This window comes from Anabas testudineus, chromosome 1 (assembly GCF_900324465.2).
Source record: "Anabas testudineus chromosome 1, fAnaTes1.2, whole genome shotgun sequence".
NCBI classification, from domain to species: domain Eukaryota; kingdom Metazoa; phylum Chordata; class Actinopteri; order Anabantiformes; family Anabantidae; genus Anabas; species Anabas testudineus.
Genome location: NC_046610.1, coordinates 24592131 through 24614098, shown reverse-complemented (window position 1 = coordinate 24614098; position 21968 = coordinate 24592131). Strand labels below are relative to the sequence as shown.

The window sequence follows — 21968 nt, the reverse complement described above, 5'->3', positions numbered from 1 at the left end:
AATGTTAGTTAAATGTATTTAATAACTGAGCATTTATCTACATTTATCTTTTGCAAGACATTTTCAATAACTATTTATATGAAACACCACACTGCAACATATGTGCTGTTTAGTCACTTATTGGAGGTTTGCAGCATACAAAAATAAAAATAAAAAAGCAGTCCAGTCCCTTGTCCTGTTTGTCAGCTAGGTTTTCTAAAGAGTAAATTGATATAATTCTGAATGTTGATTGATAAACAAACATCATATCAAAGTCATACATTTCAAATCCATGTATAGTTTTTAGGATGCCTGTGTAATGTAGATTTGAATTTTGCTGTAAATAAACAGTTTTCTCTTTACTACATTTGTGTTCAGTCTTTTATTTGATTTATTTTGGTGATACACTTTTATCTGGAGGTGATGAAAAAAACTGTATTCTCTATTTCAAAAAATTAAAAAAAAACCTCTTCATTCAGTCCCACCACCCCCTCAACAGTGTTTTACACAAGCTATTCCAATGTTCAGTACAAAACATTTATCAATATAAAAATAAAATCGCACATCCTTTATTTAAAACAAAAAAAAAAAAAAAACGACCACAAAATTTCAGAATTTCCCTTGAGGTCCAAATCTTCTGCTTCTTTGCTCAAACACCAACATCCCGCTTCCTTCGTTTAGTCGTCATTGTGAATTCTCCTGAAAAACAACAGCTTGCTGTAGCACATTATATCAAATTTCAGATAATTCATACTGGGGCCCTTTCTTCAAATAAACAACTCCAGGCTAACATGTCGTTAGAAAGCTAAAGAGAACCCGTTACCCCGTAATGTTCTATAACTGATAACTAGTAGTCAAAATATCTACTATCTAGATTTTAGTAGTATTTCTGCTTGTCGCAATAAAACCAAATTGAAACATTATACAAAAAGGATAATTTCTCTACAACTGTTATTTAAAATCATAATCATAACAATACTTTTCTGCTGGCATCTGTCTCTAAAATTCACTTCACAAGCTTTGGTCACTGAATAATCGTGCTCTTCTGTAAATTTGATCTGGAGTTGCTGTGTGACAGGTGAATTTCCTGAAGACAGAAACAGCTCACCTCTTTCACCCTTTTGTCCTTTGAGTCCCTCAGACCCAGGAAGGCCTCTTTCACCTGTGTCCAAACATTAGAAGTTGTGACTACACTAATGGAAGGAAAACCAGTGTAGTCTCTAACATGGAACCTCCCTTTTTCTGACTTAACACAGGAAAACATTTTTATTTTAACAATCAAAATTTAAAATACCTTTCTCTCCTTTTAGGCCTGGGTATCCTGGTGGACCTGAAGGACCAGGGGGACCAGGTGGTCCTGGGATGACACGTTCATTGTGGATCCGTTCAATGTCGCGTAGCAGACCATGCGCTGGAACAGGTTAGGTGAGAAACATGTAAACAGTAGCTCAATCTGTTGTGTATTGTTGTAGGTTTTAATAATTAATTGTAATTAATTGTTCTACTGTACACTCACATTTCATGTATTCCAACAATTCTGTGGCATTTCCATGGGAACCAAACCATCGGCTACGTCCTGGAGGACCTGGAGGGCCAGGTGGTCCTGAAGGTCCTTGGAAGACACTATTGTTGTACTCTCTCATAATGTCGTGCAGCAACCTGTGGGCTGGAAATTACACAACAATGTTGGTGTGCATTTTCTCATTGTGCACCCTGTGTCTGCATTAATTTACCAGACAGAACATTCTGAAATGGGATTCATGACACCTACATTTGATGTATTCTGTTACTTTGACAGCCATATTGGAGTAGTCAACTGCATCCAGGTTCCAGTCTCTGTTGCCAGGCACGCCTGGCTCTCCCTTGTGTCCTGGGGGTCCAGGAGGGCCTGGTGGACCAGAAGGTCCAAACATAGCTCCTATTAAGCCATCACCTGGAGGAAATACAATAACACGTTACTTCATATAGACAAGACAAGGCCAGTTTATTTGAGATTTCTGTTGTTGTGTTTTGATGCATTTAACTGTGACTTTGCAGACAAAGTATTTCTGTACACCTCTCTATTATGAGGTGTGAGTTATATCATCAATAAAGATTAGCACATCACCATGCTTCACATCATGAGCAGATCATTTCTTCCTCCACACTTTGGTAGAAGTTCATCTTTGTCTCATCAGTCTATAACATTTTGTTTGTTTTGGTCTCATTCGTGCTATGTAAGATGTAAATAGCATCAAATAAAAGTTGGAATTCTGAAATGTTGTCTTTTGATCTTAAAGCTTTGCTGTTACTTGCTGTTTTTTTCTATAACATAAAAGCTATTGCAACAAACCATTGCTTATTTTCTTTGGCTTTTCAGTACTAATAGTACTAACTGTGCTAACAGTACAGTTTAGCTCAGCTGCTGAAATGCAGCAGAGAGCATCTCCAACAGTAACCATTTCTTGGAGCACTTGCAGGCTCTGCGGTTAGCTCACACTGAGGCTAAAGTTAAATTTCCTTTTCCACCATTTTTTAATTGAAATGTTCCTAATACTCACTCCTGACATATTCTTGTTGTTCTGCTTTGAGCGATTCCCTGTTGGCATGCTCGGCAAAGGACACCAGATCACGTACAGGACCAGGGGGACCTTCAGGTCCACGGGGACCAGGTGGGCCTGGAGGGCCCCTGGAGGCAACGCCTTTTGGAAGACAATGGAGCAAATGCAAAAAACAAACAAAACAAAAACATGTTAGGTTTATCTTCTCAGATGAATCCCCATGGACGGATGAAGTCAAGGTTTTCAGTCAAACTCACTTTGCAGGTAGTCACGAATGTCTGCACTGATGTAGTTTGCAAATCCTGGTGGGCCAGGAGGTCCTGGTGGGCCAGGGAGACCTGGGAGACCAGGAGGACCCTGAGGCCCCACAAGTGTTTGATATCCAGCTAGTCAGACAATGCAAATGCAGATATGTTAGCTCAACAATGCTACTAGATCACATTTCTTTAGAACAGACTGGACAGTGACATAAACGCTATAAGGTCAACTGCCGTTGTGTCTCTTACGCGATAACAGATTTCCAGGAGGACCAGGTGGCCCCGGAGGTCCAGGAGGTCCTGGTACACCTGCCACTCCTCTGTCTGGTGACAAACAAGACCCAGAGTCAGTCACATCTACGTTCTCTCAACATCCCTTTCTTAATAGGTAACCCATGTGTGCCTTTATAACACTCACCGTTCATGAGACCAAGGACATGTTCAGCAACCTCATGGGTGTTTAATATGTAGCTTCCAATGCCTGGAGTTCCAGGAGGTCCTGGTGGTCCTGGAGGACCAGCAACATATTGCCTCACATCATCTCCTGGAAACAAAAGATGAATAGTTTTATCATGACTTTCAGGACACCAGGTAAGTTATCTCTTGTTCCAAATATATAAACATGGCAGCCAAAGGACTAATTTACCATGTGTTCATATTGTTGTTTACAAGTCATTTACAGTTACACCTAAAGGAGCTCCACTACTGTTGATTTGTACTGTTTCATAACAGAGGCAGCGTTATTATGTACAGTAATTGGTTTTACTTTGCATGTAGCTGATGACTCGGTTTGCCACATCGTCCACCATCCCATCTCCTCCTTGCCCTGGAGGACCAGGAGGACCAGGGGGTCCAGTCAGGTACTCCCTAACTCCATCACCTGCACATCATGGCAATTGTCACATAAACCAGGCCTTCGTTTCATCCATATGCAGTGTTACAGAAAAGCAAATAGATAATCATGCATAGCTTACTCTGAAGATAATCTGCAATGTACTGGCCCACATCAGTCGATCCAGGTGGACCAGGGGGTCCAGGTGGGCCTGGGGGACCAGGACTGAAGGAGTCATCTGGGATGGAAACAGAAAGTCCTGAATAAAATGTCCTATACATAAAGAAAATACAGCAGAAGACCCTCAATGTTTTTTTGGTAAAATTTCACTCTATTATTAAAAGAAACCAAACTATCCGACCTCTTCTGTAACATGAAAAGTCATGGGGCTACTTATGTTCCCACTGAGAATCAACAATCCTGTTTTTCCCACCTTTCACACTCTAGCTGTTGCTGAGACGTGCATAAATGTGATGACTAGTACTCTACACAGGTCATGAGGTAGGCCTTACTATTCACTAAGGTCTCAAAGTTTGAACATGCCTTAAATGTTTTGAAACAACAACATGTTTTGTAAAACCTTAAGGTATGTTGCTGTTTCGAGCCTTTCCTTACTGTTCCTTAAGGCAGTTCCCTAAAACTCCTGAAACAAAGCCTTAGAGGTACAGAAGTCGAATCTGGGTAATGCTAGGAAGGACATCGTAGTATCGCACCTGACATGAGCCCTTACATTTATTCCTTTTTCTGATTAAACTAATTCTCCTACTCAAACATTATATGCTAATGGACGTAGGAGTATTTCATATTTATCTTTACTTATTTGAATGCATTTGTATTTTTGGTAAACTCAAAATAATCTCTCGCTCTTAACGAATTTGACTATTGAAGCTGTGACTGAAAATCTATTCACTACATAACCTTGGGTCACACAAACATGAAGAAATGAATACAAATATTAATTTGGTAGGATTTGTTTGCATAATGGACAGTTTCTTAGTGCAGTCAGCCACAGTGGCTCACTCTAAACCCTGTAGGTAAAAACACAGAATTAATGAGGATGCACTCATACACTAGTTGATGTCCTATGATATTTAGGAGGGTCTTACCACTAGAGGCTCCTGGGATTCCAGGGTCTCCTGGATCACCTGCAGGGAACAAGTTAATAGAATGATGCAAAGTCAGTGTTGCTGACGTCTTAAAGAAAACATAAAAAGACAGAATGAACAGTAGGAACTATTCCTTGTAGCTAGATCCTGTGAACCAACAAAAACATAAGGCTGTGTAACAGAATGTTGAAGGTCATACAAAACAGCTGACTGAGTTTACCTTTGGGTCCTTGTGGCCCTGGTGGACCCTGTGGGCCTTCTGGGCCCTCAGACCCAGGCTGTCCTGGAAAACCTGATACAGAAACCAAAACAACCGATTCAAATTCTGTTTCTATCGGTACCTTTAATCATCACTCTGGCACCAGAATGACAGTGAAAGAATGATCTGTCTATCTACTGGTGATAACCACAAAATGTGACTGAAAGATCTGGAAAATGTTCATTAAATGCTCCTCGATCAAATTCAGTTCCTGTTTGTACAGTGATGAACAAAAGTGAAAAGCTCAGATCAGATCTATTCTGTTCCTAAGGTTATTGGCAATCAGTAAAATTTGAATTCCTTTCATCTACAGTTTTCTACTACATGAGACGTTCACATACCAACACCTGGTTCCCCTGGACTTCCTGGAAGACCGGGTTGACCTGGTTCACCTGAAACAGTCAGTACATGACATCAGCGATTCTATCTGTAGGTCTAAACAGTATGTAAGTATGGCATGGTTTCAGTTTTTCACCTTGGAATCCCTGGAGTCCTCTGTCACCTAAAGAGAGAGGATGAAAAATGTTTCTGTGAAAACCAGATTCTAGACAATTTAGAAAATCTCTACAAACTGATGTAACGAGCTGCTAAATTTACTCATTAGTTTGGGAAATATTAAAGTATTAAATCGTCCTGCTAAACCCACCCTGTGGGCCCTGCGGGCCTGGAGGTCCAGGTGGTCCAGGTGGTCCAGCAAAGAAGGTTTCTAAGATAAAATAAATGAGAGCTGCATCAAACACAGCAGGCAGCATGATAGCTGAAGTTGAACAAGAAATGCAAGGTTGTCAGCTTATAGTACAACTGAACTACATTTCTCTCACTAACCTGATGTAGGCACAAAGCTGCCAGGATCTCCTTTCTCTCCTGGAGGTCCAGGTAAACCAACACCTGAGTAATTCAAAATGACAGACACAAATCCATTTTCATTCAACTGTTGCTGAAATCATCCTGTATGCTGATGATGAATTGCTCTCTCTGTCTAATGGCAGATCCGGGTTTACCTGGCTCTCCTGGAGGACCTCTGCGTCCTGGAGGACCTTGTTTAGCCTCACCTGAATAACAGCATTTGAATAATTTAGCTGTTCCTAATGTCACAATTGTTTTGGAATAGCAATGATACGAACAGATTTCAACATACCAGGAGGACCAGGTGGTCCAGGAGGCCCCGGTGGTCCAGGAAGTCCAGCCGCTAAGACACGTAAAAAGGTTAAAATGAAAGCAGTTAATGGATTTGCATGTGATCTAGAGATTACCACAAAGAAAACAAGATAACAGAGAGGTGCTCACTGTCAGTTTCTGGTTTTGTGACGCTGATGCCGGGATCACCAGGTTTTCCTTGCTCTCCTTTGTCTCCTTTCTCCCCTCTGTCACCCTTAGCACCTGAGTACAGCATCACAGAAATGTTGTCGATCCACGTTTCCACAAGTGTCAACACAGTTAAAGAGCTGAAATTTACCAGGCTGTCCTGGGACTCCAGCAGGGCCAGTGGGGCCAGACAAACCAGGTACTCCAGCGGGTCCTGGAGGCCCAGAAGGCCCTGGAGGTCCAGGTATGGCCACAGTATCAGAACCGACTATAATAAAGAATCAGAAAAACAACCATCAGGTACAGTGTACAAGACACTGATGCACAGCGTGGTACAGTGTGTGTACGTGGAGTTAGTACAACAAAGGCTGCTGTTCTTACTCGGGCCGATGACTTTACCAGGTGATCCTGGTTCACCTGGAAGACAGTGTCATGTTAGATACATAAAGTTAAAAAAAAAAGCTGTATATCAACATTTATATATTGGCTTTAGTCTTTCTTTTTTTCAGTTTCACATTTTAACTCTACTGAAAAACAGGAGTTTTCAGTTGTTCTTACATTTACAACACGAAAGTGTTTAAGCAAACTCGATGACAGTGTCTCCAGAGGATGAACTGGATCCCACGTACTTGGATTATTAAACAACTTGTGACTAAATTCATGAAAAATGAATAACATCTCCCATTATCCTCACCTGCACAATGTGTTTAGTACTAAAGAGCAAATATCCACTCGCAAACATAGAAAACTGATCTTTTTCATAGTGAGCCTGGTAACAAGCAACACTGTGCTACTTTGCAACATGCTGTAGGAAATGAGACATTACCTTTACCACCAGGCTGCCCTGGATTTCCAGCAATACCTATGACAGTGGATCAGAAAATAAACATTACATTATATCAAATCTGTCAGATTTAGTCTAAATGAGGGCTAAATATTTAGTTGGGATCCACACTGTCATACCTGGTGGTCCTTGGGGCCCAGTTGGGCCTGAAGGAACAAAAAGTTTTCATTTCAGTGAAATAAATCAGACAGTATTTTATTTTATAACATTACATATTATATAACATTACAACTGATGATATATGCTCCCATGATGGGATAATGCCATGGAAGAGTACCTGGAGGGCCAACATCACCAGGAAGTCCAGGAGGTCCTCTGACACCAGGAAGTCCCACCGAACCTGTGTCACCTGCAGTACACAGAGACTGTGGTTGTAATGACAGCGATGAATGTTAGTGAACAGGTGCTCAGTGACAGAGAGTTTGAATGTTTGACCTCTCGAGCCTCAAGTGAGATCCAAACGAGCACCCAAATCCTCTATTCTTCTTATTTTATGTCACTGATCCTTATTATTGACAAAGCCGTCCACTTTCTGGCTCTTTTCTCTCTGAACAACTGGCATTATTTGATCCACAGTTAACCAACAATGTAAATCTTTAAACGAGCAGTGAGAACTAACTGGAGATGATGCAGTCCTCATTCTAACCCTCTCCTGTCTCTTCTCACCTGTAATTCCTTTAGATCCCTTTGGTCCCGCAGGGCCTTGTGGTCCAGGTTGTCCAGGTTCCCCTTTTAATCATGAAAACATTGGCAGGATTATCTGTCAGAACTTTTATTTGTGTTTAAATTATTTGTATTTGTTCTTATTGACTGTGCTGAAACACACCTGCAAGACCACGTGGCCCCCTCTCTCCTTGTTCTCCTTTGGTTCCTTGCGACCCTGGTGTTCCTCGTTCACCTGCATTGAAGACAGTCAGATGTGTTAATGGAGATAATGGCAAGACTCTTTCAGAATAATGAAAGAGTCTAAAACCTATCGGGTACCTTTTGTTCCTGGAGCTCCTGCTTCACCCTGGAAACCCTGTGGACCAGGAACACCTGCAGGAACATAATAAACAGATTTAATACACTTCTGCCAGTGAGAACCTAAAAAAGACCAAAGCACATTGAAAGTCATGTCTATCAAGTCTTTACCTGGGCTTCCTGAGGCACCGTGCTCTCCCATGGCTCCTAAATCAAACAGTCAGTTTCATTAGTTATTTAATCTGTTGTTTATGTATTTTTCATCTGATTTGGCTTTTAATTGCATCATGACCTTCAACCTTACCTTTTGGCCCCATGGGTCCGGGTACACCAGCAGGACCAGGACGTCCCAGCTCACCTTGAGAGCCTGTCAGAACCGGATTTCATCATCAAATGCTCAACACCTCATTAAAGAACTCAGGACACATCACCATTGCCTACCTTTGTCTCCCTTCTCTCCAAAACCAGGTGGTCCAGGCTCTCCGCGGGGGCCCATCTGTCCATCCCGGCCCCGTTGACCCTGTGGTCCTTCGGGACCTGGTTCACCTGGTCAAAAAGAAAATGAGTGTTAGCCCATGATTACTCTTTGTAAGAAATTCCAACAGCATCACAGAACAATGTCAAATGAGTTTAACTTTGCATTACCTGCTATTCCCTTTGGGCCCCTCGGTCCATCCAGTCCTGGGTGACCCATCTGCCCAGGAGGACCTGAAGAAATCAGAAACAGGACGTGAGAGGAGGAGGAACAGCCTGTGAGTTTGTGAGCTCTGTTGGGATGGAAGGGAAAACACATTTGTTGTCAGTCTTACCTGGCAGGCCCGGGAAGCCACTATCGCCTGTAAAACACCAGTTGTCACTGGTTAGTTCCTGTTTACAAAGCATGGTTCATACTTCTGAGGTTTGACCTTTATTGAACTGTGAGGAATACTTCACCTTTTTGTCCTAGTGTCCCTGGATCCCCTGCAAAGAAACAGTCAAGTCTTATGATAGAAAACAACAAAATACGAGGTTTTAAATCAGTGTGTGGTTTGAATTCTGTACCTTTAGGTCCTGGTTCTCCTCTCTCCCCTTTTAGCGAGTAAGCAAATGTTTCTAAAAGTAGAAATAGATTGGTATCAGTTTCTTTCAAATATCCGTCCATTTTTCACTGACACGCTGACAGGGTGGATTTCTGAAGACCACTGACAGTGTCGTACCTCTTACAGCATCTGAGCGAAGTTCAGCTCTGACCAGCTGCTGAACTGTCCTCTGCAGGGCAGCACTGTCCACAGCAGGTCCGCTCCCGGTGTCTCTCACCGGCCCAGCAGCCCCCAGGTTGATTGTGTTGTCAGAGCGGGTCAGGGTGGACCCAGAAGAACTCCTGTCCAGGGGGTCGATTATGTTGATGCTCGGGGAGGCCGACAGGCGGCTGGACTTTACTAAGGCGGTGATGTCTTCCAAAGCCTTGACGCGGTTCTTAAGGTGCCTCACCTCTTCACCTGTAATGAAACATGGAGATGGACATGTGGAGCTCTCCGTCATGGACCCGTATGAAGGTAAATAACATGCTGAGGTTGATGTTCTCACCCAAAGCGATAAGTCCGACGAGGAGGCCGAGGAGGAGTAGCACGCTGAGCAGCAGTCCCAGCAGCCACTTCCACCAGCTGCAGCAGGAGCAGAAGCTGAAGCCTGATTCATTTTTATGAATCTCTGAGAAACAAGTAACAACAAGAGTTAAATGTGTGGGTACATTTAAATGTATTTACTTGTCTTACCTATTATCTTAAAGAATAAGAAAATGTTATTTGCTATTTTACAGAGAGTTAGATCTACAGTTCAGTGTTACTCTCTCTCTCTGTGGAAAAACTCTGTGTCTCATCAATGAATATGTTTTATTTAGTTTGTTCCATTGGTACAACTACGTGTACCAAGTGTAAATAGCATGAATAGTGATGTAATGAAGGATTATCAACTCACTGGTTGCCTGTGCAACTTCACAGTAAGGACAAGACTCCCACAACGTGCATCTATAAAAATAAAGATTTCACCCTTGGACTAAGCCAGGGTGTTTTTACTCTTTATGCAAAGCTAAGCTAACTGATTAAAAGATTCAACGGATTTCCTGGTTGTAACACCACCTTTTTCAGGTGAGTCAGTATATGCACATGCACCTATCTGTAGTTCTTAACAGAGACCAGCAGGAACACACAGGTACAATGCATGAAATAACAAATACTGACCTGCATATGTGGCTTTGTCTTTTGTTGCGACTTTTAGGGAGGAATCTTAAAAAAAATGTCACAGAATTAAATTTGATGTTAAACAAAGTCTGTGTAATAAAACAAATACAGTTTTGATGAATACACGTTTACATTTGGCATCTGTTCCTTCCTCCACCGTGCTGGATGACAGCTTCTGTTTCTCTCTCTTTAGTGAGTCCTCAGAGTAAGTAGCTGCAGGCCAGAACAAGGATCAATTATTACAAAAAGAAATATACATCAAGAATGATCTAGTGCAATATTAGAATGGCAGTGGTTGACTTAGTAGCATTAGTGATGCTGTAGTACATATTAATATGGAGAGTTACCAGAGATACTAGTAGGTGCAGCAGACATGAACTGCTTCCCTGTGTCTTTGGCCATCACCAGTCTCTCTGTCTCCTTCTTGACAGGACTATTCTCCTTCTCTATCAGCACATAATTGAAGTCTTTACCTGAGGCTTCGTCATTAATGGGGCTGCTGGGTCTCACTGTAAAAAACAAACAGCAAGACTTTAACATTTCAAACTTGACCTTGGTTCAGTCCATTTCTGTTGCAGTATGCTTCACTGTGTACTTACCAACACTGGATTTGTGTTGGTAAGTACTTGTACTGTATCACAGGAGTGTGAATGTCACAAGTTTAAGTAAGTGAATGAAATTCACGTTTTGTTTTTCTGTTGTTGTTGTTGTTTTGTCTAATCTGCATTTTATTTTGAAATTCTTAGATCTCACCTGTGCTTGTGCTTATCGCAGTGCCTGATACATTTTTGTGCACACCATAACCTGCCAGGAGACAAAAACACTACTTAGCATTTTCACGATTCATGACTTTGATCAACTGACCTCATGAATCATGGATTGACTGTTTTAATAATGACAACTTTCAAAAAGCTTACGTAAGAAAACAAAACCCTTTTTCTAGAAAAAAAAGAAAACATCAGACACTTGTTCAAACATGTCTTGAATTTTATCCTCAGAAAGTCTGCACGTGTTTTATTTGTTCTTAAAGCTGTCTGCATGTCTCTGCTTTACCTATATGTGTGTTGGTTCCAATGGGAGCGAGGACACCGGCGCTGGTAGTGGACAGGTTATTTTGAACACCATACACTGGAACTGACAGAGAGAAAAACAACTTGTGCTGTCAGTGCCAAGCTGAGGACGGGAAATCCCAGTGGGCTGTGATACGACAGGAATAGACTTACTCGTGCTGCTTGCAGACAATCCACTGCTCGCAGAGGGAGATCTGAGTGCCTGGTTGTTCTGGACTCCTGGACATGACACAACACAGCACATCTTGTTTGTTCATCTATCATAGACGGACTAAGAAAAGAAAACTCTCCCAAAAGTACAATTTCACACAGGTCAAGATGTGTTCTCAAAGTATAAAACACAAACAAGTTGTCATTTGTCAGTTAATTTCAATGGTGATCTCAAATGACTGACCATGAATCAACATGCAAACAAAATGTGTTTGTGCTGCACAACTCTAGCTCTAAACTCGATCTTGTACTCAGAGCCTGCTCCTGTGCTGCTAGGATTAGTGCCTCTGTGCTGTCTTTCAGTCCAGCTTTGTCCAGCCACTGGTAGGATTTGTCGACATCAGCCACATCTTCTATCTGCCGGTGTTACATACCTTGCAGGGGTTGGTCCTTCCATGAGGGTTCCTCCTCTTCCTTCCCTTGCTCCTCTGGAGCCTGCTGCCTGAGGTATTTGCTAAGCACGCCATCCTTTGGGGCCATCTTCCTGATGTATTCATTGAGTGGCTTTGACGCTCACTAATCCTCGGCCTCCTTCCTTCCCCTTAGTATGCAGTCTCAGGGTGCTGGATTTGGGGTGAAACCCTCCGTGAATTGTCTTGATGTTAGTGGCTTCCATCTCCTCCTTTGGCCAGCTTATTATGCCAACGGGATACCTGATGACCGGGAGGGCGTAGGTGTTGATCGCCCGGACTTTGTTCCTCCCCATTCAGCTGACTTCTTAGGACTTGCCTCACCCTTTGGAGGTACTTGGTGGTTGCTGTTTTCCTTGCGGCCTCTTCATAGCCTGTGGGATTCCAAGGTATTTGTAGCTATCCTCGACATCTGCTATCTTGCCTTCTGGTAGTTCTATCCCCTCAGTTCTGACTACCTGTCCTCCTCTTGCTACCATTCGACTAAACTTATCCAGTCCAAATGACATTCAGATGTCTTGGCTGTATATCCTGGTGGTGCGTAGAGGAGGTGGCTGATCGTTGTGGCATTTTATAGTCAGTATCACCAGTCTTGGTGATGATGTGGCTGCGGGGGTTCAGCACCTCCTTGGTACATGCCACACTTGATGTTGATTGGGCACTCGGTTTGAAATTTTCCACTTTCCCATTGATGACGTGTGTGTGCTACGCTGTACATTCCATGTTGTATGTATATATATATATATATATATATATATATATATATATATATATATATAAACACACACACATATATATATGTGTGTGTATAAACTGTGTTTATATATATATATATTTTTTTTAATATATATATATTTATATAATTTATATATATATATATATATATATTTTATATATATACACCGTTTTAACTTGACCTGTTTTTTCCTGCCAGTGTTAATGGATGTCATATACTGTATGACTGACCTGACTGGTAAAGTGTAGAGGTAGTGGACAGGTTGTTGTGGTTGGTATTGTAACTGTAGCTGCCGCTCACACCTCCAGACCAAATACTGCCGTTGTAATCTAAATGTAAAAGCAAAAACATCACATGAACAGACAGGTAAAAAAAACACAGAAAAACTGAGAGCATGTGAAATTAAAACGATGAGACAGAAACAATCCACCAAAAGAACAGCAGTGTTTCTGGTTAATTTAATGGAAAACAGTATCAGTACCTGGTGATTCTTACTACTGTGTTATATTATAACTCAGTCAGCATTTGCAAACACCTCTCAGAGAGCCTGAACTTGCAGTGATACATACAGTTTAGGATGTTAGCACAGTCAACTTCTTTAATAAAAATACTAATGACACCACAGCCTCTGAAGGTACATTTGAATCCTGAGCTACTGATTAGTTGAACCTGTGCCGGAGCTCTCAGACATGGTTCTAGTTTCCACGCTGGGCTTCTTGGGGATGGGCAGCGTGTTGTTGGGGGACTGAGGAGGGCTGGTGCTGGTGGAGTGGCTTCCCCTTAGCAGACGCTTCACATCATCCAGTTCTGTCCCTGCACAGCAGAGGTAACAGTTGGCAGCCAGTCAGAGCTCCCTCAACGAGCTAGTCATCATTACAGTGCATATATTCAGCTATGGTTAGTGAGATATACAGTTAATGTGTGCATCCCACTCACAGTATCCTGTAGGAGAAGCACTCTGAAGCCTGGCTCGGATCTCACTCTCTAAAAAAGACAAGATCTTATTTAATTCATCACATGCTAACCACCTTGAAAATGTAGAAGACTTGTCATTATGTGTAACTGATGTGCATAGTTTATGCACCAGGTGTACCTCTGCTCTGACTTCTCCCTCTGGTGGCAGAACTTGACATTGCGCTTGATGTGCCTGTGAAAAAATGAACCCAAGTTTACACCGAGTTTGAAAAAACATGTGCACATTGCACAGCGTCTGAGCTTCGAGCAACATTTACCATACTCCTTCCTGTTGTACTCTGGAGAAGAGTTGGTGCTTGAGCTCTCTGAAACATGGCGACACAAACGAGATCATGTCATTTGTTGTTGCCGCCGGCACCTTATTCAAAATACAAACTATTTGAATAAGAGAAACAACATGAACTGACTGCAAACCCCTGACTAACCATCAAAGACGTCTCCATGAGTCGTCGCCATCGTGGTCATGCTCTTCCTCTCTTTCGGAGCGGGTGCATGAGTGATTGCAGAGGATGACCCTCTCCCGGTCCCTCCTGAACTGTAGCTGCTTTTGGTCACTGTGGAAATTGTCACTGAGCCTTTGCCCCTTTCCCTTTTCTCTTCTCTGCCACCGCTTGTGAGACTAGAAGACATACTTGAGGACCCTCCCCCAGCAACCTTAAAACCCGCCGCTGCCCCCGAAGCCCCAGAAGCAGAGGAAGCTCCTACAGTAGTGATGCTGATGCCTCCGGTGCCCTTGTTTGCTCCAGAGCCAGCAGAGCTGGTGGCATGGGAGCTGCTGGATGTGATCAGAACGGAGCGCCCTGTGCCGCCGGGGCCTGAAGACACAGCTCTTTCCCCTGCGCTCAGAGAAAAATCACCTAGAGGACAAGAAAGTGAAGGTCAAGATAATAATCTCCAACTTCTAAGTAGGACAAAATTACAGCATGACACAATGATTTATTACATTTTTCTTTCAAATATCATCATTGAGTTTTTCTCCTAAAGCAAGATCCTATCAAAGCTGTCATACTGTAGAAGGCATTGCCCGCTGGGCGCAATGTTGGCTCCCATCTAATTGCCTAAAAGTACGCTACAAGACAGCACTGGAAAGGTTGATATTTGACCTATAACATGAACATGCATTTCGACTCTTTTTGATAGAATTGCATTCCTCAGCTAAGCCCCTGCTTGCCTGGTGCTGCGGCTGAACTCGCTCAGTTTTTCTCCACCGTTCGATCCCTTCACCTGCAGATTGATTTATACTACACACATAAAACATAGTTGCTGCTGTTGGTGCTGGTTAGGGTAATGATCTTTCTTGTCCCCAATTTTATCTACGCATGCAGCAGAGATTGGCCACACAAAGCTTGTGTTTGGTCTCCATTTCCATTTTTGGACAAAACGTGAAGGGCAGTAAAACCAGTCCTATAAAAGTGAACATTTCACATCAAATGTGAAGGCACTGATCCTTTTTTTTTTTTATTTAATCAGCTCTTTAACAGAAAAAATGAACCAGTAACTGTGGAATGTGTGAAAGCCTGGGCACCCTTCAGCTTATAAAACACACCAGTAAATCACTGCACATGTGAAACGGGCGATGCACCAGCTATGGACTCTTGGCATCTGCCTGAGGATGTGAAAAGAAAGCCAACTCAAGCAGGGGAGGTTATAAAAATGTCAACATGCTTCCAAATAGAAATTTCCACTGTCTGAAATGTCATCAGAAAGCAGCAGTGACAGTGGAAGACAAGAAATGATCCAGCAGATAAAGAGACCTGCACATCTGCTGAGCAGAGAGGCCGAGCAAAGGCGGCGAGATTTAGCCTGAACAGACCAAAACGAGCAGCATTTGATGGAGTCAACATCTGCTTTGGCATTGTGTGGCAACTAGTGACACAGAAAATGTTGAAGATGCCACTAAATATCAGAAAACTCCTGTAGTCAGCTGGCTCCTACGACAGGACAGTGATCCAAAACAGACCTCGAAATCACTGTGCATGCTTCAAGAGACACATTAGGAACAGTCCTCAAATCATTGGCTGGATTTGGAACATGGTGTGTGTCCAAATCAGCCCAACAATCTGAGCACAGGTTTCTTACTAAAACAGTTGCCAGTTGAAACTGAATCACAGTCGGAGCCACCAGAAAACCAAACACATTGAGCTAAATATGTTACAAATGTCAACATAGCAGAGAGAAATTTGGTGTCACTGGTTTTCTAATAGTGACGTCTTATATGTGATTTCAGCCACCTTTTTAGAAAAAATAATGATGAGTGCAGCTTTAACCCATGTGTACAATCCTGCAACTACTGGATCTAAATCATGATGTGAGGCCCATCTTACCCTGTGATGTGAGTTGAGTAGTTGTCACTGATTTTGTGACCACTGAAAAATAAATAAATGAAATCATTAAATACAAATACATCATCTTATTTACATTTATTCTTACACTGCCCGTCCCAAAAAAAAGTCACACGCTTTCTGTTAAAATATTTTGTTAGACCGCCTTTAGCTTTGGTTTGGCACGCATTAACCGCAATGTCACAACATTTCTTCCCGTTCAGAGTTGCATTAAGAGTCCGACCGATGCGCAAAGTCTTCTCCAGCACATGCCAAAGATTCTCAATGGGGTTAAGGTCTGGACTCTGTGGTGAACAACCCATGTGTGAAAATGATGTGTCATGCTCCTTGAACCACTCTTTCACAATTTGAGCCTGATGAATCCTGGCAGTGTCATCTTGGAATAAGTCTGTGTCATCAGGGAAGAAAAAATCTTTTGATGGAATAACCTGATCATTCAGTATATTCAGGTAGTCAGCTGACCTCATTCTTTAGACACGTAAAGTTGTTGAACCTGGACCTGACCAACTGCAGCAGCCCCAGATCATAGCACTGCCCCCACAGGCTTGTACAGTAGACACATGATAATAATGATAAAGAAAGAGTTGTGCTTGGACAGCTGTTTGACAGTACATATCAGCACTGCTACGTGGTTTCAGTGTCTTGTCCAAGGACCTCTCAGCAAATACAGGAGGACCCACTCACCCTGGGGTTCGTAGACGACTGCGCTACAAAACAGTTTCGTTGTCGGCAGGATTCGAACCTGCGCGGGGAGACCCCAATGGATTTCTAGTCCATCGCCTTAACCACTCGGCCACGACAACTGCCGGTGTCGTCAGCGTACGATATGTGTTCAGACATACGAGCTACTTACTGCATCAGTTAGGGTTGAAGAACTTGTTACGAATTATATTAATAATAATTATTATTAATATAATCATCCATGTAGTAATTATCCAGTGGGAGGCTCTTATCTATTTGCTTAGTTAAATCCAGGTGGTGACTTTGATTTTTGGGAGGGTCAGTGTATTCCTGTAAAAACTGTTCACAATCAACCCCATACATTTATTTATTGATTTATTTATTGATTTATTTATTTAGTCATTCAGTGTAATATGAGTGAACCAACTCTCTAAAAGTTGTCTTCAAGTTAAAGCCCCATCACTGGCAGAACGTGACAGAATAACATGACACATTTGTTCTGAATGACATTAATCCCTGTTCATCACTGTCCTGCCTGTTCCCTTTGCTCAACAGCCAGTTTACCTTTGCTGCTTCCTCCTGCACATCCACCAGAACTCACAGTCTTCACTGTAGCCAGATTGTCCATCCAATGTTAGCTGTTGCAAACAAAAAAGCAGAGCATACACTGTTGTACAAAGAATTTGTGAATACCACAGTAATAGTACTGAGAGAAATATGAAAACTGTGAAAAAGTAGATTTTCATTACACTGAACTGGGCTGTTATTATGCCCCAAGGCTGCATTTGCCCACTCTCTCCTTTTGAAAGTCCTATTCTTCTCTGGTCATATTTCTTTCCTTTGTTCTCAGTGAGAAAGGTTCTTTAGAACCAACGTGCCATTGATTCAAAGGGTTCAGCTGAAGCTGTGCGGCTCTTTGTTCACTTGATAAATGTGCCTTTCATTTAAACTGAAAAAACGGACATTACAGAGGCAAATCTCCACTGAAACAGGTGTGAAGTGTCGCTCCTTATTGGAGAGAATGCCCAGCAGTCATACAGGTGGGTTCAAATGACAGTTTATCTGTGAAGGCATTGTATGGACTGAACCTGACACAGGCAGATTGTCACTGAACAGATCCACCATGAGGAAACAAAGTCTCACTCTGTGTCGCTCTGTTTGTAGAACATTTTGACAATCTCAGTGAAAGTCGCTGTTTTCATATTCTAACTTAAACTAAACTTTAATTTTACTGTGTTAACTGAACTTAAGGAAAACAAGTTCATTAAACTTAAAATCCTAAGTTGACTTGACTATAGAAAGTCAGGTCTTTGTTTGACATGAAGAACCTGCAGCTGCAGCTGTGGAAGCTTTTATGAACCAGAGTTCAGAGACTTTGTTAATGTCTCAGCACTGAGGCTGCATTCAATACTTACTATACTACTTTTGTTTTTATAAAACCTTTTTAAGTATGTCTAAAATCAACAGGTGGGAAGTCAAACTATCACTCAAGTTCTGTAATTGAGTGCACATTTGAAGTTTTGTACTATGTAGATGTAGAGTCTTAAAATATGATCATCTATTCGATTATGATGTGTTATTGTCATGTATTAACAACACATCATAAGTCAGTTCTCAGATATCCGGTTTGCAATTCTCTCCTTCAATCTGTAAATGAATTCAACTTAACAAGGCCTCAACAGTTTACATTTCTGCAGAAGCCATAATTAGAAGGCATGTATAATCAAGTTTAAAATACTGTGCTCTGACATCAGAAGTCATTTGTGTTATCATTCTGCCAGTGGGGGGCACTTAAGTCTCATGTTTTCAGATCCGTAGACGTTCTATTGTAGCCTGAGGGATTTAATACAGTGACTACAAAAACATGCTCCTCAAGCACTATCTACGATTGAAAAACCCAAACAGCCATAAATTCCACTCTTCAAAATATAACATCGACAGTAACATGTCGATTACACAGTCCCCAGATTAAAGCTAAACACATTCTTACTGTTACAAAGAAGATACAGATAATTACAGATCCAGAAGCAATAGGAGGATAGGAGGGACCAGTTGTCAGTTCAGCTCATGGAGGCATTTTGTGCTCTGATATGAACAGTAATACACACAATGTACACTACACTGTGTACATTAACTGTGGATCCTTGTATCCAGAGTAACATGTGGAAGCATTTTGTGCAATTTGTTGCATCTTTGGAAAATCTGTGTAAGTTAAATTAAATATATCAAATATGTTTGTGTTCCTAAATCATATTTGTACCATTTAGTAACTTAAAGGCTCCTTGTATTGTTCTTAGACTGACTGACTGAGCATACAGATAAGTACATTGCCATCTAAGTATAATCTAATCATGTGCATTTTATGGGTTTAGCTGCATTTTATGATGTTCAGCCATAAGCAGCCTTCTCAAATGCAGACTCAGAGCTACATACTGTGGTTGAAGCATGTCTTGTTAGAGACACTGCAGTTTTTTTTTTTTTTTTTTTAAAAAGAGCTTTCTTTTTTTATTATCTTAATCTGGGAGGGGGGACAGAGTGACAGCATGTAGCCTCCACTGCCCCAAATACATCCTCACCCCACATGAAAAACAATGGTAAAAGATTGAGAAAAGAAAAAACGATACTGTACTATAATTAATACATCTAATTATTTCAATAAAGTACAACTGTAGCGCAGAGTTTCACATTTACATTTACAACAGACATTTGCCTGCAATTCTCAAAAGCAATTAATGATAGTTTCTCAAATAGCTGCAGAACAAACATCAAAACAGACACAACCAATGATGTATTCACTGATGTGCTGAACTAATTAAATACACTACATCTTAGTAGTAACTTCAGGTAACTATGATAGGCATTTTTTTGCTTAGTTTGTATTATTATTATTATTATTATTATTATTATTATTATTATTATTATTATTATTATTATTATCATTATTATTATAATTTGGGTGACATTTGGGTGATCCGTTACTATCAGGACCTCACACATTGCCTCATTGTGTGAACCACTACACATATCCAAGCCATAAATTTCCAATTACAGTGTTCTACTGGTCATTATTATGATCATGCTGCTGCTATGACTTACTGTATATTACTGTTAGGAGCTGTGTGTTTGACTCCAAAACGCACAGAAGATTTAGTAACAAACAGAAACCCTGTGATCATATTTCACAGCCAAAAATGTTTTACAAGTTGCTTTTTATTAACAACATTAATCATTAAAAAAACAAGTTCATCATTCATTAGAAAATAGTTTTTACTAAATTTACTTACCTCTTAGATTCTTTGTGCAAAAATAATATGGCCCCGCTTATGCATCCATTTGAAAATAAGTCTACAGCTCAATCAGTCTATCATGCACAGCACATCGAACATGCATAAAGTCTTGGTGCTGAAGGAATACACTCTGCAGTGCATGCACCTGGAGAGCTTATGTATTAGCTTTGTCTGACTCATAGCTTCATTCGACAAGTTTCAACAAAGTGGAAGGGGCCTTTACTTCAGCCTGTGACATGCGCACTGTTAAGACAGTATGAAAAATAGCCTGGGGCGCAGTGAATGAAAGGGTTAAATACAGGTATTAGGACAGTAAAAGTGTTGAACAATGTGTTGCACTAGTGCATTACTAATTACTTCTGCTTTCATCTGTGATCACAGGCCTGTTGTTTGAGGCATGAAGACTAATATAGATGTACATACATAGATGTTGAAGATATGTGACCTTTACTGTCTTCCACCTGCTTTAATAAAACATGTTGCAGCAACGTTAATCATGAGGATCACAATAATTTGGTACATCTATGGACCAAAGCGGCCAGTGTGGGACAACACTTTTTCTTTGTTTACATGCTTTGAGCTTCACAGCCACAGTGAGGCCTGACCTGACACTCCCACTGAACTTCATCAGATTTGTATTTATTCTCAGTGAAGCTGAGGAGTGCATGTTTTTACAGCATCATGTGCGCATACCTCCAGTATAAAAAAAAAAAAATACAACAAAACTCCACTCCACTACTACAGACATCTATGAGGAAGTAATAGCGCAGTTTTGTTTTGGTTTTGTTTTTTTTGATGTTGTTCGTTTCCAACCTGGCATTGCTTAAAATATAAAGCTGAGGGAGAAATGAAAGTGTGGTTTCTAAAACTCCACACCCAGCAGTTAACAATATTAGTCAGGGAAGTTTCAGTGCTGGCAAGTACAGATCTTGACCTCCACTACATTAGTTAGTAATTAAGATCTCAGAAATTATATATAGTATTGTTTTATAAAGAATAAAAGTAGTTCAACAGCAAACTGCTACTACAACTCAACTTGAGGTGATGTCAAATGTGTTGTTAATACATACAATCAAACAGTTGTAATGATTACTACACATCTTTTTTGCATTAATCATATTTTCATCCTCTTGTACACAGAACAAGCTGGCCACGGTTGTTTCATGACATCTATACACATTATTATTTATTTTTTTACACTTTACATTTTTACTGCACTATAAATCCTCCCCCATCAATTCCAGTGGTTCATTCCCCGGGGCACGCAGATGTCCCAAAAATGATTTTCCTAGAATTGCTTTGAAAGAATTTACCTTGTTACATTCTTGTTATCTTGTTAGATTGATCCTAACAACAGCCTAGCGCGTTCTGTGTGTGGAGCCAACTCCTAATTTTACTTACTGTACTCCTTAGTTATTCTTTGCCAGAGCTCCATTACTGTCCAAGAACTATTCAGTGAGTGAATGGAAATATCACTAGAGCACCAAATGTGAACTAATCCACAACTGAAAGTAGAGCACTCGTTATGACTATTCAATCTTTGGGGCAAGCCTATGTAAAATTTCAAGTAATCTATAAACAAGCCTCAACAGAGGTTGTGTTAGCTGTGTTAGTTTGTTTACATTACAGAGATACAGGTTCAGTTTCAGGGACTTCTCATCACAGAAGGCGCTTCCACTGTCCTTTGGTCCAACTGACATGAGCTTAGGTCAAGAGAAAACAGCAGCGTTTCTGCACAGAACTGATGTTTGGCCTTCTCTTCATTTTACAGTTACAGTTTTAATTTCAGGATGCAGGGGCAAACTGTTACCAACACAGTGGTAAGGTGGTTTCTTGTGCAGTGCTCCATAAAGGCACCCCTAACTATACAGTATGTATGCACTGAACTTTACTATGTGCTGTAGATGGTGAAAGCTTATTGTTAAATCAGAGAGTTTGCATTGTTTTGCTGGT

The 21968-nt window shown here is 41.1% G+C and overlaps 1 protein-coding gene and 1 non-coding gene across 2 annotated transcripts; both read right to left on the bottom strand.

Moving 5' to 3' along the window:
* Window positions 1-363: 363 nt before the first annotated feature.
* Window positions 364-20714, bottom strand: LOC113161310 (collagen alpha-1(XVII) chain-like). Its single transcript, XM_026358818.1, has 52 exons — window positions 20013-20714; window positions 17293-17366; window positions 16030-16071; window positions 14131-14562; window positions 13963-14010; window positions 13824-13877; window positions 13667-13714; window positions 13400-13543; window positions 12961-13059; window positions 11528-11593; window positions 11358-11438; window positions 11058-11108; window positions 10652-10813; window positions 10437-10517; window positions 10305-10349; window positions 9652-9774; window positions 9282-9563; window positions 9127-9177; window positions 9019-9045; window positions 8895-8921; window positions 8731-8793; window positions 8527-8631; window positions 8390-8452; window positions 8257-8292; window positions 8107-8160; window positions 7949-8020; window positions 7789-7851; window positions 7400-7471; window positions 7242-7268; window positions 7105-7140; window positions 6660-6695; window positions 6430-6546; window positions 6261-6353; window positions 6112-6162; window positions 5975-6025; window positions 5799-5861; window positions 5620-5679; window positions 5449-5475; window positions 5315-5365; window positions 4935-5006; window positions 4715-4753; window positions 3751-3846; window positions 3543-3656; window positions 3195-3320; window positions 3026-3100; window positions 2777-2905; window positions 2520-2660; window positions 1751-1912; window positions 1496-1645; window positions 1274-1390; window positions 1088-1141; window positions 364-678 (listed from the first exon to the last, which is right to left on the bottom strand). The coding sequence occupies exons 2-52, from the start codon at window positions 17354-17356 to the stop codon at window positions 629-631; spliced, it is 4392 nt and encodes a 1463-aa protein (XP_026214603.1). The 5' UTR covers window positions 17357-17366; window positions 20013-20714; the 3' UTR covers window positions 364-628.
* trnas-aga lies at window positions 16769-16850 on the bottom strand. The gene has a single exon. It is a non-coding gene; the product is annotated as a tRNA-Ser (tRNA).
* Window positions 20715-21968: the final 1254 nt, after the last annotated feature.